We start from the raw sequence: 20741 nt of genomic DNA, 5'->3' as shown, positions 1-20741 counted from the left end.
CTCTCCATAACAGAGATTGATTTCTCTGTCTGTCACTGATGACATTGTACGACTGCTGTGTTTAAATTAGCGACGGTCTGATAAAAGAATATAAATTAATCAAATCTCCCTGGACTTAAAATCGTACAATTCATTGACAAAATATATTGAAGTGCTGTAGCAGTTACAAAAGCCCCATTGATATGGCTTAAAATTGACAATGACCTGTGACAGCTCCCATTTATGATTAGGCTGTCGTCTGGCAGTGTATGAGAGCAGAGTGCTGGACTCGTCAGAGACAGCCAATAGCCACAGCTGTTTGACTCCTCTAAAACACAGCACAACACATTATGTAATGCAATTATGCATCAACATTAATAGCAGTCAATTGTGCAGGAAACCAGCCAGCTGGGGAGGGTTTATATAACTGCCAAAAATGAACAAATAAAGGAGAAATGGAAAACCTGTTCCTGTAAGGAGCAAATCCGCAGACAGACGAACACACACATGCAGCCGTGTGAAAACCATAAATTGTCCTTCTGTTCATGTGGTCAGCCCTAAGACAGTTTAACAGATTGCATGTCATAATTGTAATATTGCTTCCAGGATGTCATATTGTTAATCTGTATAGCTTGGCTTCCATTCAGGTGCTGTATATCGAGTTCAATCATTGGTTTAAGTGCTGTCACACAGATCCATTGAATTAAGTCTGCATGCATAAGGAAGATGGAGATATAGCTTTGAGCACATTGTATGTACAATTTGCATAATGCATTTAATTTCAGTACATGTAATATTATAGCCACAGGATAGTTCCATCTGCAGACTATAGACTTGCCCTCACTGTGTATAATGTATCCAGAGGATCATAAAAACAAATATGTTAACAACAAGCGTTACATAAATTAACACACATTATCAAAAGCGTGGGTGTATTCTTAAGAGATATGTAGAGGTCACGGCGTCACGTTAATGACAAATACAGACGTGTTCAATGACCAAAACCAAATGCAGCACAAATCCTCTGTGAGAGCGGCAGACATTAGGACAGTCAGAGTGACAATAGGCTGCAGTGTGTGTGACGGAAACACTTTCACATAGGCTACAAAATGTTCCTTTTTCTTTTCCTGCAGCGTCCTGATGGTGAGACAGCATTTCTTCTTGGGCCATTTTGGATGTGGATGCTGAACTTGTGCTGGTCGCACTCGTGCACACACACAGACAGACACACACCCCGAGCCGAGTCTGCTCAAGGTGATGACAGCAGCATCCTGCTACGTCTAATAACAGCCACTCTCGAGCTGCGGAGAAGTGTCATACACGAGTAAATATTTCATTCTGAGCAACCGTGGGTATACATTAAACTGAATCGATTCATGTACGTCCTGGGTTGATATGTACCCTGGTTAGTGCTGTGAATAGTAATCACTCTCCTCGAGGAGATAAACAGTCTCTGCTGCCACCTAAGGGTTGTCAGGGCTACTTCAGTTTACCGATTATTCATCATTCCTAAAAGTGTTGAGAAGGCTTTCTACTCGAGGACCTGCAGCAAACACACCACCCTCTCAGTTTATGGCCGAGTAAAGAGTATTAAAGTCGTCTGATGCAGTAAATGTATGTCATTCATGATTGCTTCAAAGAGGGAGTAAAACTCAGATTTGAAATCTCTCGCAGGCAGGGTTTTATTTTCACTCAGCTCTCATATGCAGCGTGTGTATGCACATGCCACGGGGAAATGACTTGCAATCTAAACAGCTGTAAATTTCAGCTGTACCGCGGCCTCAGCCCATGTCAAGATTTTATAACTCAGATTGATTGGACTTATATAAAGCTTGCAGTGACTGACTGACTCCACTCAATGGATCTGTAAAAGGAAAAGCATCATGAAGGAGCTCGGGCTGTAAAGAAGCTATAATGGATAGAGCAGGTTCACCGGGGGCTGAGAGACCACCACCGGACTGACGCTGAGAAATCTGACTGTGTTAGCGATTTTGGAACTGCACACAGACATTTTATTTCACAATTTATTTCCCAGGGTATAACATGTGATTAATTACCTTTATTTGGGCCTGCTGGGTCTGTGGAGCCTTCCTTCCACTCTTAAACTCCTGGGCAGCACAATCATCTTCTGATGTGGACCGCTGAGCTAATATTAAACAAAACAGACACAGATATAATTCCATTTCCATGAATATGCTGCAGTTTAGAGGCAAAGCTGTGTCCTTCAGCGTGTTGTGCAAATTAATGCAGTGTAGTAAAAGGGTATTTGTTAAATGGATTGGAAAACCAACTTCTCACAGTCTTAACCACCGACCATTATTAGCAGCAAACAGCGAGCTCCTCTAATTCAAATAAAGTGAACCTGCTGAGAGGAGGCTTTACGAGGTGCTGCTCATTACAACCCTGTTCACTGGAGGAGTGTGAGGATTCTCTCACTGAGGGGAGCCAATCAGGACCAAGACCAACTGTGATTAAGTGGAATTATAATGGACTTCTTTTTTTGAACAGGTCACTTTGCAGTTTTTTCACTGGAGAAAATACACATCTAAACAACACAAACATAAAGGCTGTCTTATTAAACCACATTTAAATTCACTAGATCTGGATTTTAAATTGGTTCTGCACCACAATGCACACACTCATCAATATCAGTCCTCTGAACCTGCTCAATTTCTTTTCTTTAGGATCCAGGAATTATTCTCTGAGAAATCAAGGAAAACGTCCTATCCTCAAGAAAGTGAAAACAAACCCTGGATCTGCCCCCTGATCCAAATCCACACAAAACATGTATTTCTTCTCACCATACACACATCCCTCCACCCAGTTTTGTAGTAATGTGTTCTGTAATTTTTACACACAAACATACAGGGGTGAAAACACAACCTCCTTGGTGGAGGTAAAAATATAAATGGGGAAACTACTCTTTCTAAATAATCTTATTTATTTATTCATTGACTCTTTTTTAAGTTGCATAAGTGCATAACCACTGAAACTGAAATTATTTTTATTTTCTTATTAAAATATCTACACACGTTTGGTTCAGCCTACGTTTATATGTTCAAGGTTTATGATGGTCGTGATCAATATGAAATAATCTCTTTAAAATGAAAAAGTGCCTCGGGCGAATGATAAAAAGATTAATTGTACAAAAACACTAAAAAGATAAATAGAAACTAAATTAATTTATCCACTGTGACTTGCTGTGTATGCGTTTGGGTTAACACTACAGCTTAAATCTAGCTTTATTTAAAGGCGTGTGTGTGTGTGTGTGTGTGTGCGCGTGTGTGTGTGTGTGTGTGTGTGTGTGTGTGTGTGTGTGTGTGTGTGTGTGTGTGTGTGTGTGTGTGTGTGTGTGTGTGTGTGTGTGTGTGTGTGTGTGTGTGTGTGTGTGTGTGTGTGTGTGTGTGTGTGTGTGTGTGTGTGTAAAGCAGCATCACAGGTTTTAAATCACAGGATCCATATCAGCATGTTTTCCCACAATCATTATTCACCTCAACCGCTGATGTGACATCGATGAAATTAATACAAGTCTGAATGTGGCTGTAAATGCTGTGATGATTAAGATGTGTAATAAACTAAACCTGGAAATCATGTTTGAGAGAATTTGTGTTCCTGTAAACCAAACCTGAAACCAAAGTGTGATGTAACAGTAGCTGGCTGAAGCTGATAATAATATAAGCTGTTAAATTGACACAGTGAGTTGGTGAGTCATTGTTAAAGTGTAGGAGAAGGAATGGTCTTCATTAAGTGACATAATGTTAAAGGGAACAAGCACAACCATTGTGCTTGTTCCCCATTGGGCTGACGTGGAACACCCTTCACTTTTACATTTGTAGCAGAAATTCTTCTTGACACAAACATTATCTGACTACCCTCCGAAAGATCTGAGGGGCATCATCTGACGTAAACATCACCGGAATCGGTAGACGAGCTTCCAAATATAGGTGAGAAATATATCTGAGAAGTTTTTTACTTTGAAGAGAATGACCTGTGGTTCAGTGAATCTTTAGTCCTGGTGCGGCTGATTCTCCGAGATACCGAGATGTTTCTATTGCCCTTGTTTGACCTGTACGTTGGATAAATAATCTTCTCTATGGACACATCCATACTGTGATAGACTCGTGAATTCAAGTGAGGACAACTGAAGCTCATCTTGTTAATCATTTTATTCACCACTGCGAACACCGATGAGAAAAATCAGAAATCTTTTAAAACATCTGTTCTGAAGATTTTTCTTCACCACACAGTAAAAGAGACTGAACTTTGCTAGTTTTGTGTTAAGCTGAACTAGTTTTTTTTTTGTCTAAACTGAATATGCACCATCTTCTGTGAGTAAGAACACATGTACTGTTAATTATATTCTTACAAAAATTATAACCAACTTGTTAGTTCCTGAATATGGATATATCCCACCTACTAAAATGTCCAAAACATGTCCTTCTATTTAAAAAAAAGCTGTGTGTGGGAGAGTAACTGCTGCTAACGAAATGATGGAAAACTTTAAGGATGTTTTAAGAATATTATTGTTCCTTGAGTTCCTGGAATCTAATCAAGGTGATTTAATTTATACAGCACTTTCCAATGAAATAAATGTTTACATTAAATCGTTTGTACAAACACCCACTCATGTTGACAAGGAACTTTGCTGTAACTGCATTGTGTTTATTTAACGCTGGTGATATCGTTAGTGCTCAGATTTTTGGGGTTATGATGCTGTAAATATTCCAAGTTTTTCAACAAAAAAATGTTGGAGCTATTTATTGTTTTCTGTAATGTTTAATATTAAACATCTATTCATTTACTTTTTTGTTTAATTTAATACAAGTAATTTGATTATGCCTGTAGAATCATTACTTTTATTTGGTTTTGGTAGTTTATGCTTTCGTGTTGAAGGTACTGGTCTCCACCTGATTTTATACGTATGGGCGGGCATAGGCATTTCTTATTTTCACTCTTTTATTTATTTTTTTAAATTTCTATTTTGTATATAACTCTTTTAATTTAGTTTTGAATGCTTATTCTTTGTAATGTCTTATATTGCTTTTACAATTTGTCATGATCCCTTTTATATTTTATGTAGAGCATTTTTAATTCCCTCATTGTTGAAATGTGCTAACTTGCCTTGCTTTGGGGTTTAGGCACCGGGTTGGGTTCATGGTTTTGAAGAAAGACAGTAGAGACCATTGCCTTTTGTTTGTTTGTTTGTTTGTTTGTTTGTTTGTTTGCAAAAACTGAGAAACAAATCACACAAAACGTGACACTTGCCTGGACACTGGACCTATTATTCCCTGCGCAAGATTCACCCCTCAGGTGCCTGAGACGTAGATGGATAACTCCATGTTTGCTAGCAGCCATGAGAGCCTCTGTCTTTATAAGAACATGATCACATGGTCTCATTCATAAACAGCTCATGTATTTTATATGCATATGCCTGCCCACATAAACTGCCATTACTGGCAATACTTCTGTCATTTCCGTTGTCATTGCGGCTCTGTCTTCCACCTCCACCACCTGGCACGCCATTACTCCAAAGCACCACAAGAGGGCAGATGTGTCTTACAAGTACAAGCAGCAAGTTGGGAAACGAAGCCAGTGAATTCATCACCCTGAGCTGACAGCAGGTTTTAAAAGATACCAGAATGTACAGTATGTAAAGTATTCTAACAGAAGCTGATATGAACCCCATTCCTCCTGCAGCTTTCCCCGCAGAGCAGTGAAGTGTTGGCTGGAGCAGATCAGAACCATGGACAGAGTCAGGCCTCCGTTCAGCACCATGGACAGCTCCCGGCTTCACTAGATGAATGAAAATAAGGTCTTTGTGATTGTTTAACAACACAACACCCAGACGAAGCTGCATTTCACAGCTCTTTGTCGCACATCATGGTGGTCCTACACGTGTAGGTTACCTCCTCTCAGCACGATGACACATCCACGCCCACGGCCTGTCATGCCCACAGAGACCAGATGAGAAGGGACAGGAGAATTCAAGGGGATGTAGCTATCTGGGATTTCCTCAACTGCAGGGGAGGGGGGGGTTGGGGCGACGGGGGATTTCGCAATCACTCGCTCACTACAACGAGGATGACGTCACTGTACATACGTCAGACAGAGGAGGTAAAGAAAGAGAGGGGGGATCAGTGAGACGTGGAGGGGACCTGTGGTATTCAGGGAGGACGTGATGAGGCGCGTGTTTTAGTTCCTGCCCGTTTTTTACTTCAGAGAAAGCGACATCACGGAACGTTCGATACTCTCCTCCATGCTCTGCTCTGATTGGCCGAAGGTGCGGTCATAATAAGATAATACACGATAAATCACGCGAATCGTGGCCGCATAGTGTCCAATTGTAATTCGACACGCAACGTAGAACTCGCCTTCTGTTCAGGCCAGCGAGGAACATTAAACAGCCTATATATTCTTAAATGATTGTTTTTCTTTAATTGTTTTTGTGATTATGTGTGAATCTGTTTAAAGTATTACTTAACTTGCTGGTCTAAAGATGTATACACAGCACAGCCTCACGTGGCTTCATGCTACATTAATCCACCCCCATCTCTTCCACAGAGTGGTATCACCCTTACATCACGCTCATGCAGTTGAGACTGTTACACATAGTAGTGATGATGGGTTTTTAAATGTATCCACCACAGACACAAGGGTCCGTTATTTAAGACAGTAAAATTAAAGATACATTAAACTATCAGTTACACAGCATGGGGATATTATTTCTTAGTGAAAGCCAATACAGAGACATACGAGTAACAGAAGCAATGTGTGGTGTCAGTAGCACATTTAGATCCAAAATGGAGTCCACAAGAACCCATCATGCAAATGGACTAAATCAAATATAATATTCCTTCATTCAAAAGAAGTACATACAAATAGGAGATGATCATAATCGTAGATAATAGTTGCAGCTCCACTAACTGCCCAGATATACTGCTGATATGTAGGCTGACATCATTGCACACAATTGGATTACTGTAGTTTAGTAATAATCCTTTACAGTCACATTACACGTGGACACCTGGAATAAGAGTTACAGTGGGAAAATGAGGCAAAGTGGGTGTGATAATGCTTCTTCTCCCTGAACCAGTTGACATCTGATCTTAGGGTGATCAATAGTGGAGCTAGTGATGGTGAGAGGAGAGAGAGGAAGAGGAGGGGAGGGAGGGGGCGTGGTAGACTGAGCCGCACCGTGAAGGGGGCCGTCCCTGTTGGTGGAGATCAGCCCGAGGAAGGCCCACCTAGTGATCATTTGAAGATATCTCCCATTTAGACGATAGGGAAGACTCGACTGTGCGACGGAATCATAAGGGGACAAGTCGAAGGCAATTTGTACATAGGTAAGAGCTCCTCTGTTTGTATTTATACTCTATGTTCTTCTTATTTTTTACACATATAGAGGTCACCACCATTCGAGGACCATGGCATGGGAGCGTCGTCATGGGGAGAAGCTGCTTTAAAAATACATCTGAACCTTTATTGCAATATAAACGTACACTGTGGGTTATATCCGTGTTCTCGTCTGGGTGTGTTCGGGTTTCTGGTGGAACATGAGCTAAATGTATTCAGTCGTGCAGGCGCGGGTGCAAACGTGACAAATGGTGGGCATGTAGTAATGTAAAGTTTGACCTGCGACATCACAGGATGACAATGTGCAGGATCGATACCTGATGTTAGGACATGGTCCCAGCTGCTCCTCTGCAGCCGGGCGTGTTTTTTAGTTTTTAATCCAAACGTGTCCGTGCGTGTGATCGGACACGCTCCTGTCACATGCACATCATTCCACGTTAAAAACTGTGATGCGTGCATATATCTATATATCTATATATATATAGATATATTTATATGTTTTATATTATACATTATATATTTTATAAATGTGTATATATATATGTATATAAATATATTACAGTGGACATCGTGCCTCCCTTCCCCCAGCGTCGCTGTGTGAGTGCCACCTTCCAGTCACACACTAACATGCTGTGGATTCCCTTCTTTAACAGAGGCCCAGGCGCAGTCCCGTCATGTCGCCGCCACCGAGAGTAGCATTACAGGCGAGCAATAATTCATGAGCACCCCCACAATTAACAAAATCATTCAAGTCTTTGTGCCTCTGAATATTTCATGCATTGACGGGGATGTGAAAAAAAGGGGGTTGAATGCATGAGTGAACGGGGGAGGGGGGGTTTACTATAGCCTGATGGACTGCAGCTGTCAGGATCTGCCACAGGGGGCGCTGCTGTCCCCTTCTCCCATAACGTATGGTCTCATGTCAGACTGAAATGCATGGAGCCTGGTAGAAGAGGGCAGTATTGAAAGAATCTACCAATAGTTGTGTATTAATAGTGTGAGCCATGAAATCCACATGTGCACATCAGCTGTAGTGACTGCTAGCTGTTGTGCTCCCTCTCTCCACAGTAGCTCGGCCAAGATGGATGTGTTTATGAAGGGTTTGTCTAAAGCGAAAGAGGGGATGGCTGTGGCTGCCGAGAAGACCAAGGAGGGAGTCGCGGTCGCAGCAGAAAAGACTAAAGAAGGAGTCATGTTTGTAGGTAAGACTATTTGCACACGAGCCAACCAAGACTGCTAATGTTCCCGCTTCATGCAGGAGCAGCAACAAATAAGGTTGGGTAATGATTCAGCTCGGGCAGCATTTCCATATGTCCTGAAACAAATGGTTAAATTATACAATAACTTCCTGCATTAGTTTGAAAAATAGCAGAATTCTGCAATAATCCTTAGCAGGCAGATCAAAGGTCTCAATAAATGGAGAAGACAGCACCAAATCATACTAGAATACTAAATCCTACCAATAACTAAAAGGTGACAATATACCTTCATAGTTTCTTCTGTATTAATATATTTATTTCATCCGACTAAATGTGCACATTACAATGACAGATATTTCCCAGTATATGGTAAAATAAATCACTGAATGCACTCCTTTGGTCAATTCAATATAGTTTATAATGGCATCATTGATTTTCATTAACAATGAATGTCCAAGTGTCCCAGTGAAACCGAAGCAGCTAAATGGAATTCAGCCATTATTCATTTTATCATAAAACCTGTGCTTTTCTTTCTGTGACATGTCAAAATGTCTGCCGTGAAAAATGCTGATCAATATCTTATCTTACTGATGCAGGCTGATGCAGCGTAGTTCATCATACCAGAATCATAAATGTTGGTAGTTTTAGAGAAGATACTCTGGGACAGGAAGTCCTTTTTTTGACATAGATGATGTGATGTAAGGCTCCGAATGTCCCTATGCCCTCTCGCCCCACTTGACTAGGCCACAGGCAGGAGATGGGAGCGGGGTGGGGGTGGGGGTGGGGCAGCGGGATGTTGGGAGCAGCTCTTGCCACATGTCCGTGCATTGGTTGGCAGCAGATTGTTAAACAGTCTAAGCCCCTGATCACCTCCTGGAGGCATAGGCTAAAGGCTGCCTAATTTGTAATCTAACAACATACACAGATCTACACGGATCAGTCTCTGTGTCCAGATTTTCAAAGTGCAGTTGCCAATTATGTGGCTGAGATCATTGATCCGAATCGAAGTGTCTTGCTTCAGATCGTTATTTAAAAAAAACACACAAATGGTGTTGAGGTAGACAGATGCCAGAAAGAGCAGCTGGACAAGGTTAAAATAGAAAGTGACAAAAACCAGTATCATATACAAAAGATCCACCAGCCCCAGTTCAGTGTCTGTTTTGTTTCACTTGAAGGAAAAGATCTGTGTTGCTGCCCAATAACTCAGGATTTAAAGGTTTCAAACAATTATGTTGAAGCCTTATTGTCTAATATTAAATAAATTTAAACATTGAGTCTACATCTGCAATTAAGGAATCTTTCAACTGCTGTATATATGAACATTAAGATTATTTGCTTGATTATTCACATAACCATTAGGGTTTTTAAAATGCTCACTACAGGTAAGAGTCGGACATCTTCACATGGCTTGTTTTGTCCAATACAGTCTACAATGTAAATCTGTAATAATGTAAAGAAAATGAGGAAAAATCCAGCACAATGTATTCAGAGGCTGGGTTCAGGTGATGCTTGACATTAACACTTCAAAAACGTCAATTAACTAATAATAAATTATCAAAAATTGTTGCGGATTAATTTTCTGTTGAGCAACTTAGTGTTTTCATCGCTAAATATGTTGCGTACCACACATTTTTTGACGTTACTTCATATATTTCAGTAAATATATATTGATACTGACACACATCGTGATGTGATGAATATTTTCCTCTGTACTCGCTGTCTGTGCCGGTTACCCTGCAGTTGATCTGTTGGTGGTGAGTTAGTGGTGGGTGGGAGGAGGGCCGGGTGACTCAGGAGACCCAGAACCCGACAGAGGCCCTGGACCCTGCCAGGCTTTCATTTGCCAGTGGTTCAGCTGGTGAACTGTCAGGATGGTGGGGGAGCAGATTTCCAGTGACACCCCCTGCTGGTGGTTCTACAAGCTTGCCCCATTGATTTGTTGGCCGGTTGCTTTGGATGCATCCAAGAGAAGGATAATATTCCAGGTGATGTTGTCAGATGTGTCTGCAACAAGATGGATTCGTATTCCCCCACATATAGAGCACCACGCCGCTGCCACACGTCAGCTCAGTGTTTGCATCCCGTGCGTGTTACGCCTCATCTTGCCTTTTGCCTGTTTTACACAGAGAAGGGAACAGAGCGTCTCTAAGGCATCTGTGTGCTCCTGCGTGCTGCTTGTTGAGCGTGGTGGTGGTGGTGGTGGTGCCCTAGAAAGCAGCCTCTGATTTGCTTGAAGGCCCTTCTTGGAGGAGGGGTAAGAGTGATCTGATAGGTCTGTGGCCCACCTTTTGACAGCTGCTGCTGCTGCTGCAGACCGCCCACCCTGCTGAGCGCAGCGAGTGGAGAAGGAGAGGCGGCGATGAGAACAACCCTGTTGTACTAGATGCCATTTACTGTCACAACAGTTTCATTCACAGAGCATTTATGTGCATACTATGACACGCTGGAGTATTTATACAGTGCTATTTTAATAGCAGTGTAATTACTTTGTAAAAACCTGCAGTCACATCAGTGTCAGTATATTTAGTGTCAGTGCTTCTCTACAACAGCCACAGCCTCAAATTACATGACAAAATAACCATAATATTAATGATCTGTTTCAATTATATGATTAGATACTAAATCAGTCAATGTTTAGGTGATAATAATTTACATGATAATAGTAATAATTTACACGTGAAATGATCCTCATGGTGTGCGATGGTGTATCATGTCATTTTGTCCTCATTTAAAATGAACTAATATGTGATCATTTTGAAAATTAAATTAAATAAAAAATCACAAATCACAAAGAATTTTATTGCAAAATATTAGACTTTTTGACTAATTTTAGTTTTTTAAATAAACACCTGAATGAGTTTGAAACACATTTATTAAAAATCATCTTTGAATCAGTTGTTTTTGTTCAATAATCCCAAAGAAGCTTAAAACCTATATATGATTCTCGTATATAAAATACATACAATACAATACTCATTGTAATTCTTATATCTTTCAGCCATAAGAACTGCAGCTATCATCCATGTGTGTGCTGAAATTGCTCTCAGATGTGTGTTCTGCTTTTAGCCTCGCCGTTTGTGGTGACGATTGTGAACTTCATCATCATTTCATTTCTCCTCACTTGGCTTTTAAAGGCCCTCTGGGACCAATAAGGCACGTGACTGCTGCACAGTAGATAGGATGACAAGGCTTGAGTGATCAGGACATCTGAGCACACACTAGATTGCCAAAAAAGCTCGATGGAGCACAGTGTAGATGGATGGGATCTGCCAAAGGTCGGAGCATTAAACAATGCTGGTGGCTGTGGTTGAAATTGTCCACAAGATTTAATAACTCCTTGCTGGGATTGCGCGGCTGTGGTGGCAAAGCTGTGGCGAGCTGCATGGTCAGAGTTATGATGCTTGTTTCAGCAGATTTTTTCTTGACCCATATGAAAACTAACTGAGCAGCCGTTGGTCTACTTCAACATCAATGCATCAGGTATAGAGAAGATTTTTACTTGTTTTGTTGAAAGATTAAGTCTAATCCTGATGTTCAGACTGCAGAGACTTATTTCAAGATTTTGGAAAGTGTACAATTCTTTTATCTACACACACTCAAATGCACAAAAGAACCAAATCTCAATGCACATCGAAATGTCAAATCATAAGCGATCTTCAAAAAGAAACAGAACTCTTTCTGACTCATCTCTTTTTCTCTGTTACTCCAGGTAACAAGGCCAAAGACAGCGTGGGCTCAGGTGAGTTACCTCTGTTTTTCAAACGTTAACGTTGTTGCTGTAGCCATGAGGATAGTTTTATTACAGGAACAGGAAACTTCATGGCAAATTCATTATAGTGAAAAGGGAGGGAGAGTTTGTGTGTTGCAGGGGGAAAGCGTAAGTGGCCATTATGTACAATAATCTAGTAGAGAAACCAAGGAGGTCTGAGATCATGTGCATGCTTTTAATCTGTCTGCCGAATTGTTGAGATAATGTTACGAGCGTGTGTGTGTGTGAGTTTATGATGTTTGTGTGTGTGACTCTACAGTGGCGGAGAAGACCACTGGAGCTATGGGGAACATCGTAGCTGCCACTGGTCTGGGGAAGAAGGACGAGTTCCCCTCTGACATGAACGTATGTACAATGTGACAACCATTATCTGTGCCTTATTATTATTAGTATTATTATTAGTATTATTATTATTAACATAAAATCAAACAACAACAAATAAGTTACGTGTTTAAAACACGTATCATGATGTAGACAATATCATTAAGTAAAAGCAAAATACAGTGATATAAATAAAGAGAAGACAAACATGGCAATAGATGCAAAACAAAAAATTACAATTCATTAAAGCAAAACAAACAACACACAGCCATGACAACATGGTAAATTTCAAACCAGCTTCGCTCAACAAATATGAGTAAAATCCGATAAGAGCAGACAGAAGTTAAGACGGACATAAGCAGAGACCGATATGATCAGCATGACAACAGTAGCACTAAGATCTATCAAACAGGCAGTTCAGCAGCAAACATACACAACTATAGAAGATAGCTCACACAATTAACTGTACTTTTACAGGTTATTTTATTTTCTATTATTAGACATGGCATCAGACACACACACACACACATCTGCTGGACAGGGAATTAACTGTTAATCCATTTTGGTGTTTTTTTGTTTGTCCTGAAAAATACAGACGGGCAAAACTGAAATGCATTTTTTGTGATCTGTCTGTGGTCAGTTTAGTTTTTTATGCTTTTTGTATCATCTTTAATGTAAAGCTTACTTGAGAAGTGACTAGTAGAATCATTATAAAACAAAGAAAAGCTTGTCGCATTTAAGACGATAGAACCAGAGGTGTTTTTTTTTACAGTTTTTATGGATAAATTAACGTTGATCAATTTGTTCATCCATTTTTTTGTGACAATTCTAATATATTCAACCTCTCAGGATTGGGCAGTGTATAGCACAATAATGTTTTTTCAGCTAAACTAAATCTTGACCCGTTTATGAAATAAAACTTCAAAATGCATTTATAAGACATGAAAAGAAGAAGGTTTTTTCAATGGGACACTTCAGAAATTCAGCATCACATGTTCTATAAGATAGACAGTCTGATTAAGATGAAAGAATAGTTTAAATCTGTGCTTTTTACTTTTAACCACTGGGATGAGTCAAACACTAAATCATATGTCTCAGGCCCACACTGAAGAAAACCTGATGATATCAACAGGATTATTTTTTTCAAACCACCTCCATCCAAAGCTACAGAAGAAATCACTTCATAAATAAAATCAGTTCCCTTGTAATTACACGCCAATAAGGAAATGATGAGAAAAACTGCCTTGTAGTAACAATGCAAAAGGACCGAGCCTTCTCTTGTTTGTGCACACGACACGGTGCCTCTACAGCTCTCTGTCACGTGGGCAATTAAAAGGGAAAAAGGCCCGTTATCTGTTCCAGTTCCAGATCTCACTTACACTTGGCATCTTCTTGTGAGCTGTGTTCATTAAAGTCTGGACACGATCACTGGTGTAGCAGAGCCAAGTTTATACGGGTGATAAATCTGTGTGACGTTCCAAAACACAGTCTGCACTTCATCTATTTTATTCCTCAGCTGTCAGATGTTTTCTGTATTTTTAACTTATATAATAATATTGTTTTTTTTATTATTATTTTTAGATTGGCAGCTTTTATACAGAACAATACTCAAATCCTTTTTTTGTTTTTTTACATTTATTCATGATATAATAAAGATAATATACATAATATACTTATAGACCTTGTTTTACCCCTGTTTTTTTTAAGGAAGCGAGGGGATCTTGAGGATGAATAGTTGTTCTGCACTGCCTGCACAATATCCGCTTGTATAATAAAGCTCAGACCTGTTTCATTGTTCTGGCGCCTGTAAATGACCTGATCAGTGTCCCTGTGGGACTATCAGCTCTCCTCAACATACAGCCTTCATCCTATACCCTGCCTCCCCCCGATAACCTCTGTAAATGTCACTGCACTTTACACACTGTGATCCTGAGATGTGAGGAGAAAGGTTGAAGAGATTCGACTCTCCACGAACGCAGAAAATTGATAAAGCAACATTAGACCTTGAGTGTTTTCCTCCAATTCTCTTTAGCTTAAATGCACTGTTCGTGTGCTGTCAGCACGTTGACATTTCGTCTATCTCTGTCAGACTGTCAGTGAAACAGAGAGGTCCTCGTCTCGTATAAGGCTTCATCCTTCAGAGCTGGACCCTCTAATCTAGTAAATCTGACAGGCCGCTCTAACAGGCTTCTGTTGAAGGCACAGTCTGAGTGATAAGACTACTCATTTTAACACCCTGACAACAGACCGTTAGACCCTTGACACTGTTGTCTCATGTGCAGAGCGATGACTGTATTATAAAGATGGACGACGTGGCAGCTCCCCAAAAGTGAAGCCAAAACACCTCAATCACTTGCTGGTGTCTTACTGCATTGTAGATTGTAAACCCTGCCTCCTTTATGTTAGCAGTTAAAGTGCACACCAAAGATTTTTTTTCTTCCAAAGATGGTTCTCGTCATTTTAGATAGTTCTTATCACACTGATGTTTGTTTTAAGTGTTCGTGTTTCTGATTAATTTGGTTTTTATGAGTCATTCGATACTGTAAAAAACAGAGATGTTATGATCGAGACTGACAGTCAGTGGCTCCTTGCTTCCACGATTTCGCCTCAGGATCACTTCTGTGCAGATTGTGGCTCCAAATGATCTCACCAGTGCAAAATGGCAGCGTCTATATCTGGGATAATCTAGTACAGTGGACACCATAGACTGTGTAAGAAAATGGAAGACACGTCTCTACTTCCTCCCATTATCCAGAATTGAAGCTAAAATATCCTGGATACGAACGCAGCCATCTTGCACATTTAGAGTCGGCACAGTGGCGATCGGAGGATGGAGCTGCAGATCGGAGGTCCCGTCAAACATGTGCTTGACCAATCACGGTTCAGTCTCATCTGTCAATCATGATGTGTCACCCTGTTTTTATCACATAGTTAATAAAAACCAAACTAATCAGAAAACACTTGAAAATACATCAGTATACCTAGACTAAAATATGTAACTCTAAATAATTAAAACATGTAATTTCTATTTTTTATTTTAGAGAGATTTCTGCTACTTAGTGTGAACATGTTTTCATTGTGTTTGAATTTCACCTGAATTCAAACATTTCACGAGTGGTACACATCATTTATTCCCCCTCTGTTGTGATTGTGATACAATACACAGTGTTCTTCATGTTGACTTTTTCTCAGGCATCGATCCGTCTGATCTGTGTCTTAGTGCAGGTTTCCTATTGTGTAGCATTTAAGGCCATGCTAATCGTGTTGGGGGACTTAAAGCAGTAACACCAGCTTGATACAGCTCAGGATTATGGTCTCTTCTTCTCTGACCTAATTGACTTGATTAGTGCTGGGTTTAAAAATATATTTGCGGCGACCCACTGGCTTTGTTTTCAGGGCCTGTAGAAGCAGGTGCGGCGAGGATGGGGAACTGTCTGCTTCAGAAAGATCTCAGAAGGGGATAAAGTACAGTTTAAACTAGAACTGTCAATATCAAGTCAAAGAATAGTGATATTCTCTGTTTTTCAAAAGAAGAAAACACAACATATATTTACCTGCTAACAAGGGTTGTCTGGTGCCTGGTGAATCTGATTAGCTCGTGCTATAGAGCTCCACTGCTCCCAAGAAACTATTAAAAACCCATTGGTGTGTAGTTCAACGTTGTTCCTTCATTACCCTGAACACGCACTGTAGTTGAATTTAATTTAATCCCACTGTTCTAAATACCCACCAGAGTCCACAGCTGGAAATAGCGTCCAACGAGTGTTGCCCTATTTACCTCAGTGCTTCTGTTGGAGGAACTTTTACTGATAATTACTGTGTCTAGAAATTAAGAAATGATTCATCCTCATGTTCTGATGAATTACAATAAAATAATGTATTCTGGATGTATTGCCATTGACAGGAAAGTTGAGACATAAATGAATGAATAGTTAAGATCATGGAGATACATCATCTCCACAGCATTCTGGGTAGGAAACAGAATCACAATTTGACAAACAGGTTTAGAATATACGTTTAACCAGATACATGTTTATGTGTATATGCTGGTGTTACTGTGGATATTCCTCTCTTTACCCTCCCCTCTCTCTCTCTCTCTCTCTCTCTCTGCAGCCTGAGGAGTATGGGCAGGAGGCCATGGAGGGCCAGGGAGAGGCAATGCTGGAGCCAGAAGGAGAGACATATGACGAGACCCAGCAGGTAATCAGCCTGCACGACACAACGTGCACATGTCTGCTCTACGTTGAAGCATCTCACGTCTCAGTGTTTGAATTAAGCTCTGTAATCAACAGCTATTTGTTTATCGTAAAGGAAAAAGCTGCAGACCGCAGGCAGGGATGAGTCCGTTCACTTACAGCAGACCGAGACTCATCAGTATTCAGCAGCTCTGCAGGGTTACACACATTTATATCTGTATTGCATTCCAATGGCGCTCCACACTGCCCTCCACTTCTGTCCCACACAAACGCCGCTGCTCCCACTGATGTAATTCTTCTCGCCCCTGGAAATAAAAACGGAGGGTTTAACAAGCCGATTGCCACATAGCGAGTACAGTGAATATAGCACCACCTACCTACACGGAGCTTTAGATTATCTTTAGATATCCATAGCGACTTGCTGTGTATGCGTTTGGGTTAACACTACAGCTTAAATCTAGCTTTATTTAAAGGCGTGTGTGTGTGTGTGTGTGTGTGTGTGTGTGTGTGTGTGTGTGTGTGTGTGTGTGTGTGTGTGTGTGTGTGTGTGTGTGTGTGTGTGTGTGTGTGTGTGTGTGTGTGTGTGTGTGTGTGTGTGTGTGTGTGTGTGTGGGTGGAAGAAGGATGCAAGTCTGACACAGATGGCTATTTTTGGAATTTGACTGTCAGGGGCGAGACAAACTGTGCAGAACCTATTGCTCTAAAGGCAGATTTTAAATGGCTTTAATTGTATATAAAAAATATCCCTCAGTGTGTATTATGATTTAAAGCAGAAACCTACAATATTTACGGTTAATTTTAAAATATTCAGAGTCAGCATCAGTTAGAGGAAGATTTAATATTAGATTTGACATCATCCGTGATAATGTTCAATTCATTCAGTGCATTTGCTCGGATTTTCTCTCATTTCCACGTAAAGCCTCCATCTGTGGATTATTTCTTTAATCATTTGAAGGAATAAAACAGGGATATTTGCTGAGAGGCAAATTACAAGTGATTTTCTCAAAGGCAGTAGCTTGTATCATCCATGTCCTCCTCCATCTCTCTCCCACTCCTCCGCATCTCTTTCCCCTCCCCCATCCTTCACTACACCAGCAATGTGCGAGCATCGTCTGAATGGGTGTGGTGATGACGCGCTCTGCCTCGCTGCATTGTGGGTAATGTCAGGGTCTCCCTGCATTGCTGTAAATATGGAGGCTGAGCACTGAGTGAGTGAAACCTTCTCATAATGGATGCAGAGATTTAAAAGAAATTCATCTCTTGATGACCCAAGACTATTTTTAATTTCATGGAGGCTGTGTTATGTTTTTGTACGATCAGGTGTGAGGAGGGGGAGGCGTGTGCAGGGTTACAAAAATGATGGGATTGTGCTCACGACATGTCATTGAGGCTGGTGCAGGCTGGTGCTGCCCTCTGCAGGCCACACAGAGACACTGGACCAGCAGAGGAGCTCAGCGATGATGGAAAGACATCATTATCTGACAGAGAGCGATCTTGTCTTACCATAAGCTCTCTGTCTCCTTAAACTGATTCAAGTTGAATTGTGTGTGATTAGGAAATTAAATTCCCACTGATGAATTTAATCTGCAGCTTCTCTCTGTGGGACCTTCCTGTCACTGAGAAATCTCTTCTTCTTTTCCCCAGGAGAGCCAGGATTACGAGCCAGAAGCGTAAAAGCATCAGTCCAACCCACCATCCAACCAGCAGCACAATAATATTTCTAATAATAAAAAGGACAAATCTTAAAACTATTATAATCATACCCCTGTTGCAAAAAACAACAAAAACGACAAGCATTCCCACTGAAAAATGTTCTTCCTTCAAGACAAATCTTTTATTATTATATATTGTAAATGTCATGTTATTAATGTAATGTGTTGGGTGTAAGTATTTATTGAGGTGTAGGATTTCTCCTCTCAGTCTCATTTCCTTGATTCCCTCCCAATGAAATGAGACTAGAGCCAGGGCTTGTGACTTTGTACTTGTGTGTATGTGTATTTAGAAATGTGCAATAGATGTTCATCATCTTCCAATGAGACATTGGGAGAGGAAAAAATAAATATGTCCGGTTGCAAACAGATATGAATACAATAATATCCCCTAAGTGTCAACAAAGCCTGTTTGTGGGTCTTTTCTTTTTTGCATTTCTTTGGAGATTTCTTTGAATGTTTTTGAAGTAAGAGTTTTTTACATTGTATCTTTATAGTTGCTTGTGAAATCATTCCAGTAAACTATCTGTTAGAAATGGACAGAGTATACATGTTTGTGTGTGCGTGTGTTTGTGTGTACTGAAGATTTTAACAGTCAATATATTATGTCTTGAAATCATAATGGTTGTCATATCAAAATGTGCTTTAAATTGCAGGACTTGTCAATATTAAGGTTTATGTGTTAAGCCAGACATACAACTCCTCTGTAAATAAAAAGTAAAAAAAAAGGAAACCATTGCTTAGTGTTGTCTGATCGTGTTTAAACTCTGTTGGCTTTGACCGCTCTTTAGATTTTTAAACCTCTTGTGAACATTTCTGTTTTCCTGCGTGTTGATCTAAATGAGGATCTGTTGTGCATCGTCCTCGCATGCTTCTCTTTTTGCTCGCTCTTGTCTGTGGGTTTGATCACAGGGTTTAGTAGAATCTGCTGAGTGGGCTCTGGCTCCTGGCAGGACTCTGCCATAGTTGGGATGCCAGTCTGAATGAGGACTCTTTGGGCGGGTCTTTGTCTGAGTTAATCCGGCTGGAACGTGCAGGCTCGCTGGTGTCTGGGCCCCAAACAGAGGGTATTAAACAGCAGCTCCCATCGCTGCCGGCTCAGACGGATGTGTGGACCCCGCAGGGACGAAGACAGGAGACCATGGCCTCGTTTAAGAAGTCCTTTGAGAGCCTGAAAGGCACAAGCCAATCGGCTGCAAAAGGAGTCACAGACACTGCAGGTACAGAACTACATCAACAACAACAAAAACTCCGGTCTGATAGACAAAGAAAATACTTCGTCAATTGTTGTTTTTATCCTTTACAAATGTTTAAAATTGTGGTATTGGAATCTTAAAAAGCAAACATGCCAACTGCTGTAGTTTTCTTCCCCTGAAGTCACTGTAAGTCCCTGTGGTGTGTTTTCAGTGCAGGCAGCTCAAGATGCTGTGCAGCAGGTGGCAGATTCCTCCAGAGAAACAGCCAACACAGGTAATGTGCCCACTGCTCTGTCTCTGAACTATTATGATGCGACAGTGGACATTTCATTTTCAGCAGGCTACAGCTAAAAGACATATTCAGGCTGTCAGAGGATGAAAAGGTTATTTCAGAATGTTCTAAGAGTTTATTACTTTGAGTATGAGAAATGACAAAAGTTTAATAGTTTTAATCAGACTACTGAATAGGTCTCTTCTGCTTCACTCTGACTCTTTGAAGCTGCTCAAGAAGCCAGCAGACAGACCCAAACAGCCATAGGAAAGGCTGCGGACAAGGCCACGGACACCATCAAGGAGTTTGGACACAAACTGGAAACCAAATAATTCATAAAATATGAACAATTCCAGCTGGAGCCAACTTTCCTGATCATCCATAGGTCATAGACAAGTAGTAATTGTTGGAATGGAAGTATGTTGGCATCAGAAAACCAGACAAAAGATACATAGTGTGTTCACATAACACCATACAGCTAACATTCCAAAGGAAATCTTTAGAAATTCTTGTTTTCCTGTCACATTTCCCATCATGTGTTTCTTGCTCTTTCATTATATGTGACTATTTTCGGAAATAAAAACAGATATCACATGTTTCTCAGGTTTGTAAAAGGTGATATAACACTGTCAGCGGATGCTGCAGAAGTTGTGTATGTGTGTGTGTGTGATGCATCCTGTTGTTGTGAGCACTCATCAATGAATCACCACGGTCACCAACACATTGCGGAGAAGACGGCCTTTGGCAG

General features: G+C 40.6%; 1 protein-coding gene across 2 annotated transcripts; it reads left to right on the top strand.

The window, feature by feature from the left end:
* The first annotated feature begins 7155 nt into the window (after nucleotides 1–7155).
* Nucleotides 7156–19077, top strand: sncb (synuclein, beta). Of its 2 annotated transcripts, none has more exons than XM_035160564.2 (6): nucleotides 7156–7322; nucleotides 8404–8534; nucleotides 12241–12270; nucleotides 12560–12645; nucleotides 16735–16821; nucleotides 18462–19077. In XM_035160564.2, the coding sequence occupies exons 2-6, from the start codon at nucleotides 8414–8416 to the stop codon at nucleotides 18489–18491; spliced, it is 354 nt and encodes a 117-aa protein (XP_035016455.1). In that variant the 5' UTR covers nucleotides 7156–7322; nucleotides 8404–8413; the 3' UTR covers nucleotides 18492–19077. The 2 variants fall into 2 exon arrangements, with proteins under 2 accessions (XP_035016455.1, XP_035016453.1); XM_035160562.2 differs by having other exon boundaries at nucleotides 7159–7322; nucleotides 8401–8534.
* The last annotated feature ends 1664 nt before the right edge of the window (nucleotides 19078–20741 follow it).

This window comes from Hippoglossus stenolepis, chromosome 7, assembly GCF_022539355.2.
Source record: "Hippoglossus stenolepis isolate QCI-W04-F060 chromosome 7, HSTE1.2, whole genome shotgun sequence".
NCBI classification, from domain to species: Eukaryota; Metazoa; Chordata; class Actinopteri; order Pleuronectiformes; family Pleuronectidae; genus Hippoglossus; species Hippoglossus stenolepis.
Note: the sequence above shows the minus strand (reverse complement) of the source record. Positions and strands in the feature narration are given on the sequence as shown.

What these genes read in the sequence shown, in the direction of transcription:
- sncb (XM_035160564.2), top strand. Translation starts at nt 8,414, where the DNA reads ATGGATGTGTTTATGAAGGGTTTGTCTAAAGCGAAAGAGGGGATGGCT. An exon ending in AGTTCCCCTCTGACATGAAC is followed by an intron (nt 12,646 to 16,734) that starts GTATGTACAATG and finishes CTCTCTCTGCAG; the next exon opens with CCTGAGGAGTATGGGCAGGA. An exon ending in CATATGACGAGACCCAGCAG is followed by an intron (nt 16,822 to 18,461) that starts GTAATCAGCCTG and finishes TCTTTTCCCCAG; the next exon opens with GAGAGCCAGGATTACGAGCC.